General features: G+C 51.5%; 1 protein-coding gene across 1 annotated transcript in view; it reads right to left on the minus strand.

Annotated features, from left to right (window-relative positions):
• The window catches only part of furina (furin (paired basic amino acid cleaving enzyme) a), a 63,074-nt gene that overhangs the window by 1,957 nt on the left and 42,784 nt on the right, over positions 1-18,333 (minus strand). The window contains 10 exon segments of the mRNA XM_049029985.1: positions 1-1,287; positions 3,246-3,374; positions 4,116-4,240; positions 4,677-4,856; positions 5,607-5,724; positions 5,876-5,979; positions 6,290-6,390; positions 7,958-8,170; positions 11,134-11,306; positions 12,870-12,958. The exon segment at positions 1-1,287 is cut by the window's left edge and continues 1,957 nt beyond it. Coding sequence (XP_048885942.1) covers positions 680-1,287; positions 3,246-3,374; positions 4,116-4,240; positions 4,677-4,856; positions 5,607-5,724; positions 5,876-5,979; positions 6,290-6,390; positions 7,958-8,170; positions 11,134-11,306; positions 12,870-12,958 — 1,840 coding nt within the window. The 3' untranslated portion in view covers positions 1-679.

The raw sequence follows: 18,333 nt of genomic DNA on the forward strand, positions 1-18,333 counted from the left end.
AATCAATTTGGTTCAAGGCATTCCTTAACCAGCATCTGAAGAGGGGAGAAAATGCAAAGGTACCGCGGTGGGATCTTACGAAGCCATCCTGGGCAGCAAGGCACTGGTGCCAACAGCCTGACAGGTGAGTTCAAGAAGGTTCCTAGAGGTCTGATGGAGGTTTGGTGGATCAGAGGTTTGCTTAACCTACAAGGGATGGATTAAGGGTTTATCGGCTAGACTGAATAGGATGCATCGCAAGCTCTGCCCTCTGAGAATTACAAGGCATCTGTCCTAAACCTGATGCAAAAAAATAATGGTTGGCCATGAGTTGGAGAGTCTCCATATCACTGGACTTCTGTTCCACGAGAACAAAAACCAAAGGGAATAAGGAACGAGAGCCTGAGACGTGGAATTCCTGTCCAACCATTAGCATGGGTGCGGAGCACAGGTCAGCTCAGAGTATGATGGTCTGGCGGCACTCAAAATGGACCACTGAGGTAAGCAGGATGCGTCACAGTTCAGCCAGAGCTCAAATGGGGGGTGAGCAGGAGGACGGAAGGAAAAAGGGGAGCCTTTTCCATTACACCATGGGGAGGGGGGGGTGAATGAGCACCCCCCCCAGCAGATGACAGAGACAGGAGGAAAATGGGTGGGGCAGTGGTGGGGACACAGGTGGCAGAGACATTGCAGGAGGGGGTTAAAGAGCACTTTGGGTTTTGATAAAGGCAGTCCTCTCGCTGTGACTGTCAAACTCATCGTTCTCAGACTCGGAGAGACCCTCCTCCTCCCTCCACATGGATGGGATTCCCTTGTAAGAGACCATCCGGCCCCTTCCCAGGCCGAAACCCACCCGGACACCGGCCCCGTTCTCCAGCATGTGGTGGAGTTTCCCCGGACCGCCGGAGCGGAGCTGCAGCACAGCGAAGATGCCCATGAATGCGGCGACGATAAAGGCGCAGCCAAGCACGGCTGCCACCGCAGGCAGGCGGGAGGACAGCCCCGGCTCAGGAAGGCCCCTGCCGTTGGAGAGGCTCACCAGGACTCTCGGAGACTCGCGCTCTATCTGGTTCTGGTGCAGGCAACTGCCAAAGCTGGGGTACATGTGGCTGTGCGGCGGGCAGGAGAGACAGTCAGTGGGGTGGGGGCCGCTGCAGGTCAGGCAGGACACGTGGCAGGGTAGGCAGGCCTGGATAGAGTGCAGCTCCACGGTATTGCTCAGAAAAATGTCCTGGGCAGCAGCGGTGAAGCCGGGAGGGCAGGCCGTCACGCAGGCCCCCTGGAAGAGGACGTAGTCTGGACGACACTCTGAGGAGACGGAAACACGGCAAGTGTCAGTGAGCATGAGACGCAGAGGCCAGGAGAAGCAGCGAGCAGAATGACCACAGGGTCCTGCAATCATTACATTTACGAGGGTCTCAGCTCCTGTTCGGAGGCAGGTTTTTCAGATTAAGCACCTGGCTTAATCAGGAAGGGGCCTTTCTGGGACCTGAACCAACAACCACCAGAGTTAACACTAAATCTAAACCTCCTGAAATGTGGAACACGGAGGTAGCTATACTTCTTCAGCAGTTGCTAGAACGCTCTCCTCCATTCTCTCCTCCAACATTCCTTTATCCCCCCCAAAGCCCTCCTCCTGCTGGACCTCTCCTCTTTCCCCACCTTGCAGCCAGCGGGGGCTTCTGATGTCAGCCTCCATTGCAGCTGAGCTGCCTTTACCCCCCTGCTGGAAATCTCCGGACCTTGCAATTCTGTTTGTCCGGAAGTCCGCTTTCTACGGCCGTGTTTCTGAAGTTGCTTGTGTCTCAGATCAGCAAATCATTCGCCTTAACTTTTCAAAGATGGCTTCATGCCTCGCAGTGGATTAAGATTTGATTGGGTGAATCTTTTCTCTCCCCCCTGCTTCTCTCTCTCTCTCTGCGTTTGCCCCCTGGGAGGGATGCGTTGGTCATCATCTGCCACTAACGACTTTGCTTCTCTTGGTCTGTCTCGGGGTGGAGGGAGGCTAAGGGGGGGGGGGGCATTAGTGGCGGTGGGCGGCAGTTTTTGTACATGGAAAATTTTTGCTTGTTTCATTCCTGTGTTTTTTCTTATATAATTTGAGCATAAAAAATACTACAGTGAAGTTCAACACCCACAAAGGGGTGGATGCTGGGTAAATTTAAGCACGTTAAGAATGGGGGGGGGGGGGGGGGGTGACTCACCTTGTCGCTTAAGTCTAACAAACATCAAAACCTGGCTTAGCCTACCTTAATATACTTGGAACATGTACATCACCCAACAGTTCAGCAAAATCAACAAATCTTATTTTACAATGTTGAATATCTCATGTAATTTATTGAATAATCATTGTAAAAACACACCGGGGGAGCGTCTATATTAAGGGGCGCGATCTCACAGCTGCTGCATTAGCGTCTTGATGGAGGACATGAAGGTATGTAGGAGAGAAAGGGATACGACCCCCCCCCCCCCCCCCCCCCCCCCCACGAAGACAAGGCTTCATTAAAATCACGCCAATGAGCCCAAAGTCTCTGACGGAGCCTCGCTGGCTGCCAGGTGTGGTGCGGGACATTTTATTACACGCTGAAACACTCCGAAATTTTATCCTCCCCTTCCCATGTCGATTAAAATTCACTGTTAATGTTAATTTCCTCAGTTAAAAACGATGCATTTCGATGGCAGCCCTGACTTCAGGGGGCATCTCCGCCACACACTGTGGGTGCGAAGGTCTCATTTGTGCCACAGCAGCGGTTTGAGCTGGATCCCATCAGACCGGCTACTGATAGCTGGCGGGAGACGGCCGTCGTTAAGAGCAGGCGGCCACTGTGCAGCTCAGCCTGATCTCGGCCACTTCTTACGGGCTGCAGGGGACGTGACAGACTCACGGGGAGATTCACGGGGCCCTTCTGAGATCGTTAGGATGGAATTAAAAGATCTGGAAGATTCTCTGCCGCCCAGCACCGCATTAGGCACCTCTCCTCCCCACCATGCTGTTCACCCCCCTCCTTAGCCCTGGTCAGCAGGCTAGACAGCATCTGCCGTGCCCATTTTGTGCCCTGTTAATGACGAGGGTGGACAGACCGGGCAGAGCAGGACTGGCAGGCACAGCGAGGTGGCAGGGAGGTAGGGAGAGCCAGTTATCGACGTGCCGCTCGGCTCCCAGCTTGATGGAGGTGGACCAGAGAGCCTGCCACAGCTTCAAGCCCAGAGCTTTACCGCAGCGGTCTCTGAGCAACGATTTCGATGACATCACAGGGGACACTCACCAATACACGTCTGATCAGCGTCAAAGGTCTTGCAGCTGTTATTCATGTGCTGGCTGATGTCCAGTCCAGGGAGGTCAGTGGAGTCCGGGCCAGTGCCATACAGGACGAGCGTGAACTGTGTTAGTGTTCCTGCGGGACCCGGGACAGAGAGCACAGTCACTTAGTGGCTGGGGGTGGGGGCCCAGTTATTTAAAGGCTTAAGGTGGAGTCAAATCTAATTAGGAGAATCTCATTCCTTCGGAGGCGGAACTCCCCAAAGGACAAAAGTCATTGCATCAAGGAAAATACAAGGTTAGTATCGACGGCAGCACTTCAGGACGTCCATTACGGGAGAGCGCCACCCTGCCCAGGAGGAGTGAGCTCATTCGCTGCCCGTGATTACAAGAGCGAGAAGGTTCAGCGAAGGACATCGCAACGTTTCAAGTAAAACGGGTCACTCTGCCTCGCTCAGCGGTGTCAAACGGAACAGGGTAAAAACAGTGACTCCTGCGGTGCGCCACAGACACGGGCTGCACGACCCCCCCAGATTTACTGCTGTGGCAGCGGCGGAGTCCTGACAGGGGCCGGGTCTGGAGCCCCCTGCTCCGTCTTGATTTACTTCAGGAAATTTAATTCACTTGATTTAGAAGCTGGTATAAAAGCCACACCAACTGTGCCGTGTCCAGTCACAAAAGGGAACAAAGGAGCATCGGGGGCGACCCGTTACTGCGGCTCGTTACGGCAGCCCTGCTTAGAGGCGTGAAGCACCCGCAGGCACTGACCCCCACCCACATCCAGGGAGGACTCGGAGCGCCGGACTTATACTGAGCCACCGTTTTTGAGCAGACAACACCCCCTCCAAGCCGCCAGTTGATGGTACAGTCCCCTTACCATAGTCATTGCTCCCAGCAACATTTTCGATCTCGAGCGTCCACTCCCCTCGAGGGTCCTCGTCCCACGAGTGTGTGGTCATGAAGGCCCATTCGTTAAAACCCTCTGAGGAGTAATCATGAGGCCTGGGAGGGGGGGGGGGGATTGGTTATGGTCTTTTTATATCGATGGAAAAACACCACTTTAAGTCAAGCAGCATAACAGTACATTCAGCCAGAGGCCAGGATCTGTGGGGCTTGGGGGGGGGGGGGGGGGGGTGGTCCTTCAAAATGAAGGGCACGTTTCCCGAAAACCAAAAGCACTAAGCTCTTCGACAGTGATACGTTTAAAACTACTACATTTATCTCACAGACAAGAGGTGTATCAAAAATGCTGTTAGAAACACAGCATTACATACAACACTTATTTCTGTTGTATGTAATTTTCTTGAATGAATGAATATACATGCATATTTAAAATTCCACCATGACTCATCTATAGCTGACAGTGAATTCTGGGAAATGTAGTGTATGGTGACGGATTAAAAGTGCACAGCAGAGGTCAGCCTGGCAGGCAACCTACCTGGGGGCCAGCAGAGTGGAGCGAGTCCCTTGGGGGCTGACCAGGTAGATGGCCAGGTCCCCCCGCCGGTTGTAGGACAAGGTGAGCTGTGCCTGGGCATGCTCCAGGGACCTCACATAGTTGGGCATCCCAAAGCACGCGTCCACGTTCTTCGTGATCACGAGGTGGCTGCCAATATTCCTGCCGCAGCGAGGAAACGCCGACATGTGAGAACATTCACGTGGGCTGCCAGCAGTCGAGGCAATTGGCTGAACATGTCAGCTGTGCTACCGCATGGAAGGGAAGGGAGTCACCAAACACCCCAGGACAATGGGGTCCACACAGGCAGGGCTTTTGGGGCAGAGGCAGCCCGTCCACCAGTCTGGCAAAGAATCTCTTAATCCCATTGACACTGAACCAGCAAAGACAGTTTGGCTTCCAACCCGGAGGGCCTTTAATCTGACTGATTTTTCAGAACCAGCACTAAACTCCAGCTCTGGATAAAATCAACAAGGGGCTCAGATGCAGCAGACAGGCTACTGAGAGCAGTAAACAGAAGGAGTGCATGAACGCTACGGCTTCCACCAGCACTTGCTCGCTGGGGTAAAGAGATATGCTCCCTCCAGAGCAACATAATCTGAGTCACTCTGCTCAGAGCAGCACCATTTAGTTTTGAACAGGCAGCCAGAAAGCCACCTATCGCGTCCCTCGAGGACCACTACGGTCTATTTACGTAGTGCTAGGCTGTAAAATTATACATTTATTTATGCTAGTACTACCCAATGCTGTTTCTCTATGCAAATATCAGCACCTTTCAGCATGGATAAAGGCCATAAATGCATGCAGGTGAAGCTGAAGGTGGGCAAGCCCGCCTGCGTTTGGGAGTCTGCACAGATTAGCAGAGGGTGCAGTGGGGTCGAGGTGCCAGTGGCACGCGCCTGTCATACTCACTGGGGCTCGGACACCATGGAGAGCAGGCACTTCTGCTGGGGGCCCACACTGGTCCAGTTATGAGCCAGGGCCACGATGGCACTGGCATCCAGGAGCCCGTAACCGTAGGAGTGGCTCACTGGGGAGAGAGAGAGAGAGCGATGGAGAGCACAGCCGTGGATGACAGCACAGCTCACTAAGAGCATGTCAGTGAAGAAACAAAAGCTAGTAAATACCCAAGACCCCCCTAGGGGACCGACACATGCACAGCGGTGGCCTCCTGCAGTTACCTCTGCGGCCCACGCCATTGGTCTTCCAGTCGCTGGTGGTGAGGTAGGCGGGTCGGGACGTCCGAACCACCAGGTGCTGCATGTCCCTCCAGGTGAGGTTCTTGCTGCAGGGATGCAAGGAGGGAGAGCAGAACAGCCTGAAACGGGAGGCCGTGCTGTCCTCCACAAGGAGGTCACCTTCAGGCTACCCGAGCCGGCCAGAGCGAGACAGAGACACAGATTTAACAAAGGGAGCGTTTCATAAGCGTATGCCTCTGTGCTCACGGTGACAAGCTCACCTCCTAACATGGGGGGTGCACAACCTCCCCTCCCGTTAAACACACCCATGTCCTCAGCCTCTTCAGATTCTTTTGCTTTTTCTTCCCTCCTTCAACATGACAACAACCCCCCCCCCCCTCCATATTTTGTACTTACTTGGCTTCCAGAGCCAATGCGATGATGCCGGCGGCCAGGGGGGCGGAAGCTGACGTCCCTGTGTGCGAGTCTGTGCACTTCTGCCTCAGGTCCGTGGTGACCTGGGAATGACATCGCGGTCGTGATCAGCCCCGTCGAAGCAGATGATCGGGGGGGAGGGGGATGTGGGCCATATAGGAGAAGGCAGGGGCTCAAGAGGCAAGAGCTCCGATTGTCAGACCGGGGTGCACAGCTCCGCCCCGGGGCCAGAGTCGCCCAGTCGGGACAGGAGCTACAAAAATAATATCGAAATGCCAGTATATCTGGCGACTGAGCAAAGCCCAGGGCCGTGTGACTCCGCTGCCGTTCAGAGAAGCACCTTCAGTTCTACTCAAGTGGGCCGATGGGGAAATAATGCAGGAGAAGATGACAAAGTCCACCTAAAGACTGAAGAATTTCACACTTTTAGGTACGACCCACTTTATTCGGGGGCTATTTAGAAGGGGATGAGGAAAGCATCCATAATATACCTCCCAGGGGATTTACGTAACGTGTTCCTACGTAGACCGGAATATTCCGTGCAGGGCGGGAAGCTGCAGATGGTTTGTTCAGAGGCTCTTCCTCCTAAGGCCACAACCTGCAGCTCCTCTCTGCACAAGGAACTTTTATTTAGAGCATGAGGCTTTAAATAAAGTTAAACGAGCAGCCTTCAGTAGGTCAGAGGTTCTGCTCCGGCAGCAGAAACCCAAAGAGACCATGGTGCTGGTCTCTGGCTGCGGGGCAGACGGCCTAAGGTAGGGGCAGCTGCGTGGTGCGGACCAGGGCACTGGCGGGGCAGACGGCCTAAGGTAGGGGCAGCCGCGTGATGGGGACCAGGGCACTGGCGGGGCAGACGGCCTAAGGTAGGAGCAGCCGCGTGGTGGGGACCAGGGCACTGGCGGGGCAGACGGCCTAAGGTAGGGGCAGCCGCGTGGTGGGGACCAGGGCACTGGCGGGGCAGACGGCCTAAGGTAGGAGCAGCCGCGTGGTGGGGACCAGGGCACTGGCGGGGCAGACGGCCTAAGGCTGGGGCAGCCGCGTGGTGGGGACCAGGGCACTGGCGGGGCAGACGGCCTAAGGCTGGGGCAGCCGCGTGGTGGGGACCAGGGCACTGGCGGGGCAGACGGCCTAAGGCTGGGGCAGCCGCGTGGTGGGGACCAGGGCACTGGCGGGGCAGACGGCCTAAGGCTGGGGCAGCCGCGTGGTGGGGACCAGGGCACTGGCGGGGCAGACGGCCTAAGGGAGGGGCAGCCGCGTGGTGGGGACCAGGGCACTGGCGGGGCAGACGGCCTAAGGGAGGGGCAGCCGCGTGGTGGGGACCAGGGCACTGGCGGGGCAGACGGCCTAAGGGAGGGGCAGCCGCGTGGTGGGGACCAGGGCACTGGCGGGGCAGACGGCCTAAGGCTGGGGCAGCCGCGTGGTGGGGACCAGGGCACTGGCGGGGCAGACGGCCTAAGGCTGGGGCAGCCGCGTGGTGGGGACCAGGGCACTGGCGGGGCAGACGGCCTAAGGCTGGGGCAGCCGCGTGGTGGGGACCAGGGCACTGGCGGGGCAGACGGCTTAAGGTAGGGGCAGCCGCGTGGTGCGGACCAGGGCACTGGCGGGGCAGACGGCCTTTCTACGAGAAGCCTCACAGACTACATTACTCACGATCTGCTTCTCGTTGATGTTGCCACTGCTGTAGGTGGTGGCCAGGGTGGAGGAGCAGGCCTCGCTGTACCACGGTACGTTGCCGCTCTGGGTGGTGCTGCTGATGGACAGCGTGTAGATGCTGTTGGTGTAGCCGTCGCAGTTGCAGCTGTCCCTCTCGCGGCCGCCATTGCCCGACGCCCAGACGAAGATGGAGCCCAGGCCACCCCGACCCTGTGGGACCGAGGAGGGTGTCCAATGTCAAGTGGGTACAGGACACTTATGCAGTGACCCCCCCACCCGCCAAATACACAAGCAAACCAACCCAGAACCATTAGGCCAAGTCAGGCATATTATTTCACCGAGTTGGTTCATTTCATTACCCCAATTTATTCCGTCCTCAAACCATTAGGTTACATTAAGCACAAGCTATAAGGTACAACTCAAGGTCTGATAAAATATAATAATAATACGCCAAACGTAGCGATTTATGCACATTTTGACTAAGACTATACACATTTAATAGCCTATTAAATGTCTCAGTGTTTAGACAACATAAAAATGACCGATGGCCGCAGAGATATGGCTTTGGTTCAAGTTTTTACATCCGTAAACAAAGAACAGGAAGAAATTTACAACCCCTCCCCCCACTAGGATTTATCCTGTGTACGTGTATGTGTGCGCGCACGCACCCACGCGAGAGATTCAGTTTCACCATTTCAACTGACGAAATTGTCCAAACGTTGATGGCTAAACCCTTTGTGTGAAAGGCCACGCCCACCCTACCCGTCTCTCTGATCAGACCCAGAGAGAAGCACAGCACCGTCAATAAAAGCAAAGAGCACACAAGCAGCGTCCCGCCAGCCTGCCTTCTGATTGCACACCTGCCCGAGTACGGGAGGGGTTTAGGGGACGGGGGGAGGGGTTTAGGGGACGGGGGGGGCGATGACTCCGAGGGGAGACTCGGACTAACCTCGCCGCATCTCTCATCCCTCATTATTCTTACACTCACCACACACCTTGGGAAAACATTTGCACAAGAGGAAGTTCATTTTTCTCAGGCACAATAGGGACAATTTCACTAGCAAACAGTCTGACATTGACCTAATGCGAAGCCCGCCATTTCCACCTCTATAACCCCTATCGAAGCCCTTCAGATTTCTGCTTGTCCTGCTACCAGACCGCACAAGGCCCACTGTCCATCTGGCTCAAGCCCAGCGGCCAGGTTCTAGGTTCAGTGGTTCTGAGAATGCAATGACCTGAAGTCAAAGTGCTTCAATGAGAGTGTCAGACTGGGCACAGGACGACCAAAACATCTAGAACTTGTGTTCGGAAACCCTTTAAATGAATAGTAGTAATAGTGACTTTCAGCAACAGCTTCTCAGGAGTAAAGTGCTGTCACAAGTCAGAAAACCACTTCAAACTGACATTTCCTTCAATACACAGGATGTCTTGAAAAAACAAAAAAACCCTTAAATATTATCTTTAGCATCTCAAACTGAACAGCAGTTCTTCTCGAGTGACATTTGTCAGCAATTTCAATGACCTGTGGCCAGATTCGCCACACGGCTCAGAAACGTTAGCAGAGGGCAGTGCAGTAACGTCAGACTAACCTCGATTTTCACGATTTTGTGCGAGACCAAAAATGGCAACCTCCTGCTAGACTAAGATGTGGATAACGCTTTATGTTCACGTTCTCATTCTTTGTTATGGTGGTCATTGTTTGGGTTTCTGCTATTTATTGCAAGTCATCAGTATGCAAACTGGATTAGTTGAAAGATTTTTGGAGAAGTGGTTCCACAGGCTTTACAAGATCGATAAAGACTGTGGACATTAAAGGCAAAGCAGAGACTTTGTCCATCCAACTCTCCCAATTCCAGCACATCATGTCCTCCAGATAAACCCCCTTCCTATGAGGACCTCAGTGACATTTCATTATCCATTGAAAAACTTTCGACTGTGGATTCCCATCACGTTGATTGAGCTTCACAAACAGTTCCTATCTATGTGAGAAAGCCTTGGATTTAGCCAAAAGCAGATTGAGTCATTCATGCTTGACAATAAGGCACTAACTGTCATGGTCAAGATACCTTCTGAGACGTCTAAACATCTCCTTTCATTGCGTCCACCGAATTGGCAGAGGGAAAACCTACAATAGTCCCCATCCGATTGTTGCTAAATTTGAGCGTTTTAAAACATAAAGATCTTATTCTCTGTCAATGTAAAGAACTTGCAGGTACTGACTTTGGCCTCAGTGATCAATTTCTGCATGAAATAATGAAGACAAAAGACACTATTCAACATCAGAAAACAAGCCATCGCGATCAGTAAAGCTGTAATCTCAGCCGACAAATCGCACATTGACAGTAAACTATATTCCAATAAATCTGACTCAGAGGCTATTCTAAGAAGTTAGACATTGTTTCCCTTTCATTGTCTTTTTTCATTTGTTATTCATGCTAATATTTATGCTTAAATACTATAACATCACTATTGTATTGCTATAATGTATTCATTAAGCTTCTCATATATAGGTTCACTTCAGTCTTGCTCCCAGCAAACCCATTTGTCCTGCGTTATGCCACTTTGCTCATCTTTTTTTTCCCCTCTAAGGAAGAATTTCTCCGCCCCGGCAATAAAACCGAATCCCCAGTCTATAAACATATCTAGGCCCCTCTCATACATACATAATAGTACACCACTCTGTCACATTTTGCATCCCCCCTAGTGTCTTCATGTCACTCCGATTTTGCCTGGTTTATATCCATGTCACCATAAAGATAGATACATAAACATTGTCATTTGCACATGAACCCCAGATTTGATAAACACACACACACACACACACACACACACACACACACACACACACACACACACACACGTCTCCATTTTTTGTATATCACACACTGGTGTGTTAATCCATCCATGCATTTTCCAAACCGCTTATCCTACTGGGTCGCGGGGGGTCCGGAGCCTATCCCGGAAACAATGGGCACGAGGCAGGGAACAACCCAGGATGGGGGGCCAGCCCATCGCAGGGCACTGGTGTGTTAATAAAAAAGTAAAAAAAAAAAATAACAAAAAATTGAACTGCCTGGGGGGCCCTGAGGACCAGGACAGGAAACATCAGCATAGAGGTACAAATACAAGTGGGACAGGAACTGGGCCAGGTCGTTTGGGGTGGATTTCCGTACCTCAGTGACGCCGCGCAGAAAGGCTTCTTTGGCCAGCTTGGCGGGGCCATCCACCGTCTTCCCATCATCCTCGGGGCCCCAACTGGCACTGTAAATGTGGATATGCTGGGGATTGAGGCTGAGAGACTGGGCCTCAACGACATCGGTCACTTCCCCATCCAGCATGCGTACACCTAGGCAAGATGGGGGGGGGGGGGTTACGGCACGAACCCAGAGACACGCACCAGCCAGGAGAACTGCTGATCAGGGGTCTTAGAGAAGAAGCCTCCCTGGATTACGAGAATTCCAAACCACACACACATAAAGGCTCAAGCTCTGAACAAAATGACGCTTAGAGAGACCACATACATCAAAGCTGTGCATCAACCAGCCTCCATTAAAATGTTCTGCTATAGTGACAAAACACAGACACTGTGTTCGTCTGGCATGGAACTGCGCGAGCAGACAATGTGGGACCGGCAATTCTGACAGATGACTTTTCTGGCAGGCAACAGCCGGACCAGTCCTGGCAGGACCGGCCCAAGTAGAGTGAGCATGAATGGCGACATCAGAACTGTAAATAAGGGCTTTAAATTTTCTAGATATTGGAAAAGAACAATCATTAGAAATTGCTACATTTTGCTAAGCTATCCAGGTATTGTTTCCCATGACAGAGAAATAATGTTTTAGCGTGAATCGTCTTAATCCAGCTGACTATTGCGGCAACCCCCTGCCATGCGACAACTGCATGTGATGTTGATATTAACATGCACATCGTGCAGCACCACAGCAGACCCCACCTGGGACGGACCTGCCTCTCCGCATCCACACCAGCTCTGCAGGCGGTCTGGGAAGTCTCTAGTGCAGAGAGGTGGTCGCTGGTTGCTTAGCAATCACCGCTTCTCGTTAACAATTTAATTAAAACCACAAGCTCAGTTATAAGAGGAGGTCACATCACCCTCCTTTAGATCATTACAGTCCTATTAGGAGAGATGGCATGAGATGGACACACTCACTGTACCACATGACAGGAGGAAACGGCTTATGGTTTAAGTTCTAAGAGTGGAGACACAGCTGATTAGATAGAGTATTTAAGCAGGTCTCAGAGAAATACTATGTTTTCGATGCATGCGTGTGTGTGTATGTATATATGTGTGTGTATACATATATATATATAAACAGGCCTGCTGGGATTCATGCTGCCTTCAAACTTTGGAAGTGGCACCACGTAAAAGGCAGGAAGGTGGCAGGCCGACGGTAAGGAAAGCCGGGTAAATAGGTAGAACATGAAAGCACACTCTCTGACATCACAGGCACGCAGCGGCGCTCACAGGCACGCAGCGGCGCTCACAGGCACGCAGCGGCGCTCACAGACACGCACGCATCAGCTCGCTCTTCCTGACGTCAGTCCCCTCAGCCCCCGTCCAACAGGCAAACGTATGTAGGAATCAGATTCATGTTTAACAGAATTAACGGGACGTTCTCTCCCCAGAACCCAGCGTGTGTCAGGCCAGCACCGGTGATATCAGAAACCCAGAGGGCAGGGATATTCCTCTGCTTGGGGCAACATATATGGTTCAGCCAAAAAGGGCACAGAGCGACAGGGCTCAAAAAGAAATACAACTAACGCAGCAGTATACATGTTAATCACTGGAACGGAGATTGGCTGTTTAACAAGGGGAAACCCGCATTTATCACGGGGCACCTTCTCCGGGGAGCTGAAGTACAGGCCGCACACTGGAAAGGCCGGGACTCACCTCCAATCTTGGCATCGTAGGCGACACCCACTCCACAGATACCATTATTGGCCACAGCCGCCACCTCCCCAGCACAGCGGGTCCCATGTCTGCAAACGAGAAGGGGGGAGAGGTGCTTTGGGTCCGAGACAAAGCAAATATATCTTATGCCACCTGACAGAAACAAACCTAAAAGCTGGCAGATCGCGTGGGTTACAGGTCTAAAATATCTAGGCTATCATACAGCCTTAGTTCCTCAAACCTGCCCCACATTCTATTATTTTTAAACACGATGGGCTTAAATAACCTAAGAAAAAGCAAGAGCAGTATTTCCGACTGACCCCAAACACGTTTCCCGTTACGGCATGAGCCGGTGCTGGGATTTCAGGACCTACATGGTGCAAATCAGGACAGGTGAGAAGGGACCAAGACTCCTGACACACCCCCCCCAGAAGAAAAGTTATTCAAAGTGCTGATTGCAGAGGGAGGGCATTTAGGGACGGCAGCTCAACATTCCAGTCCGGTCGACCCATCTCGTCCCAGTACCACGCTGGAGAGACCCAAACACAGCTTTCAAAAAGGCAGGAACCTGTACTAATGAGACTGGCGATTAGGCCGGATCAGTGGGGCCCGGGGGCCCGGTTCTGTTGCCCCAGAAGTTAAAAATCAGGAAATAAAGCAGATTTGATTTAGTGGGAACAGAGAAGCTGGACGCTTCCACAGAGCCCTGAGGACCAGCATGGGCCAAGCCGAGACAGACCTGTCGGGAAGCTCTCAGATACTGAGGTCATGAAGGTCACTTAAATCCCATGGGTGGAAGCACTGTTGGACCCCTAAGCGAAACAGGCACCCAAATCACTGCAGTAGAACATTACCGCACACAGCAATAACCTAACAAGTGGTCTATTAATGCGTTTAAAAAGCCAGACACAAACAGCTGGGACTTAACCTTGACACAGCGACCTCTGTAGCCAAGAAAACACTCCGTGACAATCCGTGCATGTCCGAGGCGGGGGGGCGGGGGGGGGGGGTGGGAACGTGCTGGCACCTCAGGAGAGGGAGCGAGGCAGGGAAGATGACTCACAGGTATACGAGGAGTCACGCTTCAGGGTCTGTCAACTCAAATGTGGATTATCATCCGACATCAAGGTTCGCCTTGGCGTGCAGAGTGCAGCAGCCCCACCTCCGGGCCCCAGGGGAGCCATCTTCACATGCAGGAGGACGACGGCCTTGCAGACCATCAGCCAGGTCCAGACATGCAACCGAAGCAGTCAATGAAAACCTCAGCTGACGCCTACATTCCAGATTCTCCTGGAGATCCCAGCCTTTCCAGGTCCACACGACCGTGTCGCACATCTCCACTCACCAGCTAGGCAGTGCCGGCACCAAGCAAGCCACTGGCAAGACGTCACGTCTACCTCGGCCATCTCTCCTTGATCTTTTCAGAGATGAAGGCTCCCTTCCTTTTTAAATACAATCTTTTCCTTCAGCAGCCAAGTTAGTCTCTGGGGAGGCACCCAAATATTTCAACGCCAACATTCTAACCATCTAGTGTGCCATGCCACCTGGCTCCACATTGAGGAAAGACTGTAGTATTATCCCTAAACACAAAATAACTGGGCGCAGCAGGTAGGAGTAACAACACACATGATTATCTAAAGCAATGTATCCCAAACTGCTCCTTAGGGACCCACAGTCAGTCCATGTTTTCATTCCCAGACGGTCCACATTGTCTTACCAGGAGCCGGGAGGGAGCAAAAATGTGGAGCGTCTGGGGTTCCCCCAGGACCGGACTGGGAAACAAATATGATGCAGTAGTTCTCTACCGTTTTAATCCAAGTATCCCATTTATCCAGGAAAACCAGCTCGATTTTAAGTGTGAATTCTGGGATCTCTGCGTAACGCTCTGACCGAAGCTCTTGCACTACTTACAACCGGGAAGGAGGACTATTAGTTTCTATTAAAAGTCCTTAATGAAGTCCTAATTCTAATGCATAATAAATGCACATCAATATAAACAGTATTGCGACATCCTGTATCTCACCTTGAAAATATATCGATAGTGATGTTATATTTTTCCAAGCTTTAAAATGATCTAAAGCTACAAAAAAAAAATACAGGGAACAGTGGTATCACTTAGAGGACATCAGAGGACATCCTAAGGAAACAGGACATGGGGCAGAAACACACAGTGACAAACAGGAGAGATAACAGAGGACAATACCAAGGTCCAGGCTGCAGAGTCACACGGCGCCACTGGGCACAGGCTGCGTTCATCAGAAGATGAAATGTACACGCTGTGCGGGGCGGGACGCGAGTGGGAAGGTCGCCGGTGAGCAGGGGACAGGTGGCCACCTGCCTGCATGCGCGTGCGTGCCTCCCAAGGGCGAGCTCACCCGCAAACACCTCCCACTCCATGGGAAGAACAGAATGACTTTTGGACCGTCGCCTGACAGCCGAATTCTAACATTAACAGGTAGGCAAGTGAGAGACGCCTCAGGGGATTTAGGGATTTTGCTTTTTTTTTGTTTCTCGTTTTGTTCTTCTTTGGCACTTTTACTTTGCAGCAGCAGTTACTGGCAGAAGCTCAGAACATTAGCGGAATCGGCCGAGACGCTGAATGAGACGCTGGTCAGCGAGCAGCGGCAGAGCAGCGGCATCAAGGAAGCAGCTTCGGGAGGGTCAGGGTGGACGTAGGAAATCTACACTGTGGGGGGAAAAAAGACCCACCTTGCAAGTCACAATGGGGGCTACAGCACGGGCACCAACATCTGACAAAGTCATTGAACAAAAACGGTGCCGGAAAACGTACGCTTTCTGAAAATCGCAGACCAAAAGAAATACAAAAGAAACTGAAGATAAACTTGCCAAAGAAAAGTCCGGGAATGAGATACTTAAAGAGTCACAGGTGTAACACTGCAGCTGCTGTTCCCTACTAGACCTGTAGGAGGCGACACAAATAAGTGGCATGAGAGACAAGGCTGTCACCTATTTCCATAAAACCCAGGCAGAACCTTTTAATGCTGATCCAAGAACTGCATTAGAGGGACTATAAAAGTTAATTAAAAATAACAAAATGCAGTAGGAACTTTTGCCAATACATCTTACTTCCAGGGGTTACAAAGTTAATGTGACACGCATCAGATTCATTGCTTGCTCAGGCTCGGTTAAAGGTACAAAGCAGGTGAGAAAAATCACCTTGCCCGTACACCCCCTCTCATATTTAATTAAACCTCAATGGCTGAATTATTGGGAGATGTGTGTCAGGAGGAATACAAAAAGAAAAATAGCCATCTTTTTTAATTGTAATGAATCTCTGCTTGTTTTTCAGCGGATAATCAATCAATCTAGTGCTTTTTAGAATCTGGGACAAAGGAAAAAAGGGGAGGGAGAGAAAACCCAAATCCAATTGAGAAAACAGTTTGCTGTAATTACTCTAAGCACTGAAGCGTTTTCAATGATAAGACAAGCTTTCTAACATTAAAGCACAACAACTTTGCCTGTATCTATGCTCCATGGAGTACAAACACACAACTCCTGCAGGGGCAATAAGTGACACACACACACACACACACACACACACACACACACACACACACACACACACACACACACCAACAAAAGCAAGCGCGACTACACTCATTTCCACAGATTGCAATACCTCCAACTCAAACGAGGTCGTTGGGAGGTTGAGCGACTTCTCCCTGCTGTGTTGTTAAGGAAGCCAAATTAAGAGACCTGACATGACCAAGACCTTCTAGAATCACCGGGCATTCGTTTAAATTCTGCCCCCTGGTACACTCACTTGTTCCGAGGCTGGATTCACAGCCTGCTTAAAAGGATTAGGACACAGCAGGCTTACCAGACCCCCCTGGGCTACACACTCTGCTATTTAACCGACTGAGGAGCTCCTGAAGAACCATTTGCCTTTACACCACCAGCCTTCAGCAGTGGGACTCCAGTCTGGATGCCCTCTCAGAAAGCCCCCCCTCCTCCCCCAACAAATATTCTTGATAATCCATAGTCAAGGGGTCCTTGGTTTTAGCCAAAAAATGCTCTGGTTTGCACGGATTTACTCCGAGAATATTCACAAGAATCACGACAGTCATGGTCACGCCTGGTTAATTACCCAGACTAAAGCTGTAAAAGCGAGTTTATGATTTACGGATAAAACATCATCTCGCCAGTGGCCTGCTAAGTTACCACGTGTTTGAGCTTCAGTTGCCAGAAAATTCCTGAATGTGTCAGATATTTGCATTATTAAAGCCAGAGCCTCCCAAAGTACCCGAGTTTGCCACTTTGCCCTCCAAAAAGCAGCGAAAATACACCGTGTCCAGAGCCCACATATGGTTGCTATGTACGGATACTGACAGAGGCAAGTCTGAACCGACAAGCCGAAACGGAACAAACCAGGTTAGGTCTCCGCTACAATTTCTGGGAGACGTAGCTTCAGGAGGGAAACAAAATGCATCAAATTTTGAAGAGGCATCTGAGAGAGCACATGCCAACTGTGATCTTTTATGCCAAAGGACCAAGGCTCTGATCAGCAGTACGTGGAGAGTTTCTCCAGCACTAGGGCACCTGTGGTCATGCGGCCCCAGATGACGGCTAAAGTTCCCCAGACTGGTTAGAGTGGCGTCGAGTCAGACAAGGAGGACACCACGCAATCGTGGGCGGACCCACGTGCTACGGCGAGCGGCATCTCCTGTGGTGTGCAGGAGAGGGGCACGGCGAGTAAGCCACACCCCAAATTACTTCCATCCCCCAGGATGCTGGTCTGCTAGGTGTCATCCATCACATCTCTCCCTGTCTTCCTTAAATACAAAAATATGAAATGGAATCCAAATTACCACGATAAAGAACTTGATTTGCTGGAAAGCCCATGCGACGCTTAAATGCGTTTCACTGCTGGGTGCGTACATGCGACCAGCAGCGCGCCGCAAACCCACAAAGGTATCCTGGAGTGGTGGTTCCCCACGCAGAACCAATCACTGTGGTCATGCCGCTTTAATACTCCATTTCTGGTGGGAATAGGTCAGATTTGTGAAGAAAGCACCCAAATCCCTCAACCCCTTAGCTGCATAAGTGGAAGCGGTTTGGCTCAGTGACAAACTCAACCATCTGCACCAAGATCTACTTAAAAAGGCAGCAACGGTACATTAGCGAAGGGCGGAGCTGGGCGCCAACACACCACAGCCTGAAATACAGGCGTGAAGACAGAAGTGTGATTCAACATCCAGTTTTAGCCATTTTTTTCCCCCATGGCCAATCACTCACTACACATGAAGATGCAGAGTCCTGCACGCTTGTTATATTCAATAGTCCATAACCTGATTGAGTCCCGGGAAAATGGTGACATTCCTACAAAGGATGCCCCAATCGATCAGCCATCGATCGGCGTCGGCCGATATTCGTTCTCATTTGATCGGTGCTCTCTGTAAAGGCCAATCAGAAATGCCGAACAGATGACACGGTAAACGCGAGA

Source organism: Brienomyrus brachyistius, chromosome 11, assembly GCF_023856365.1.
Source record: "Brienomyrus brachyistius isolate T26 chromosome 11, BBRACH_0.4, whole genome shotgun sequence".
Taxonomy (NCBI): Eukaryota; Metazoa; Chordata; class Actinopteri; order Osteoglossiformes; family Mormyridae; genus Brienomyrus; species Brienomyrus brachyistius.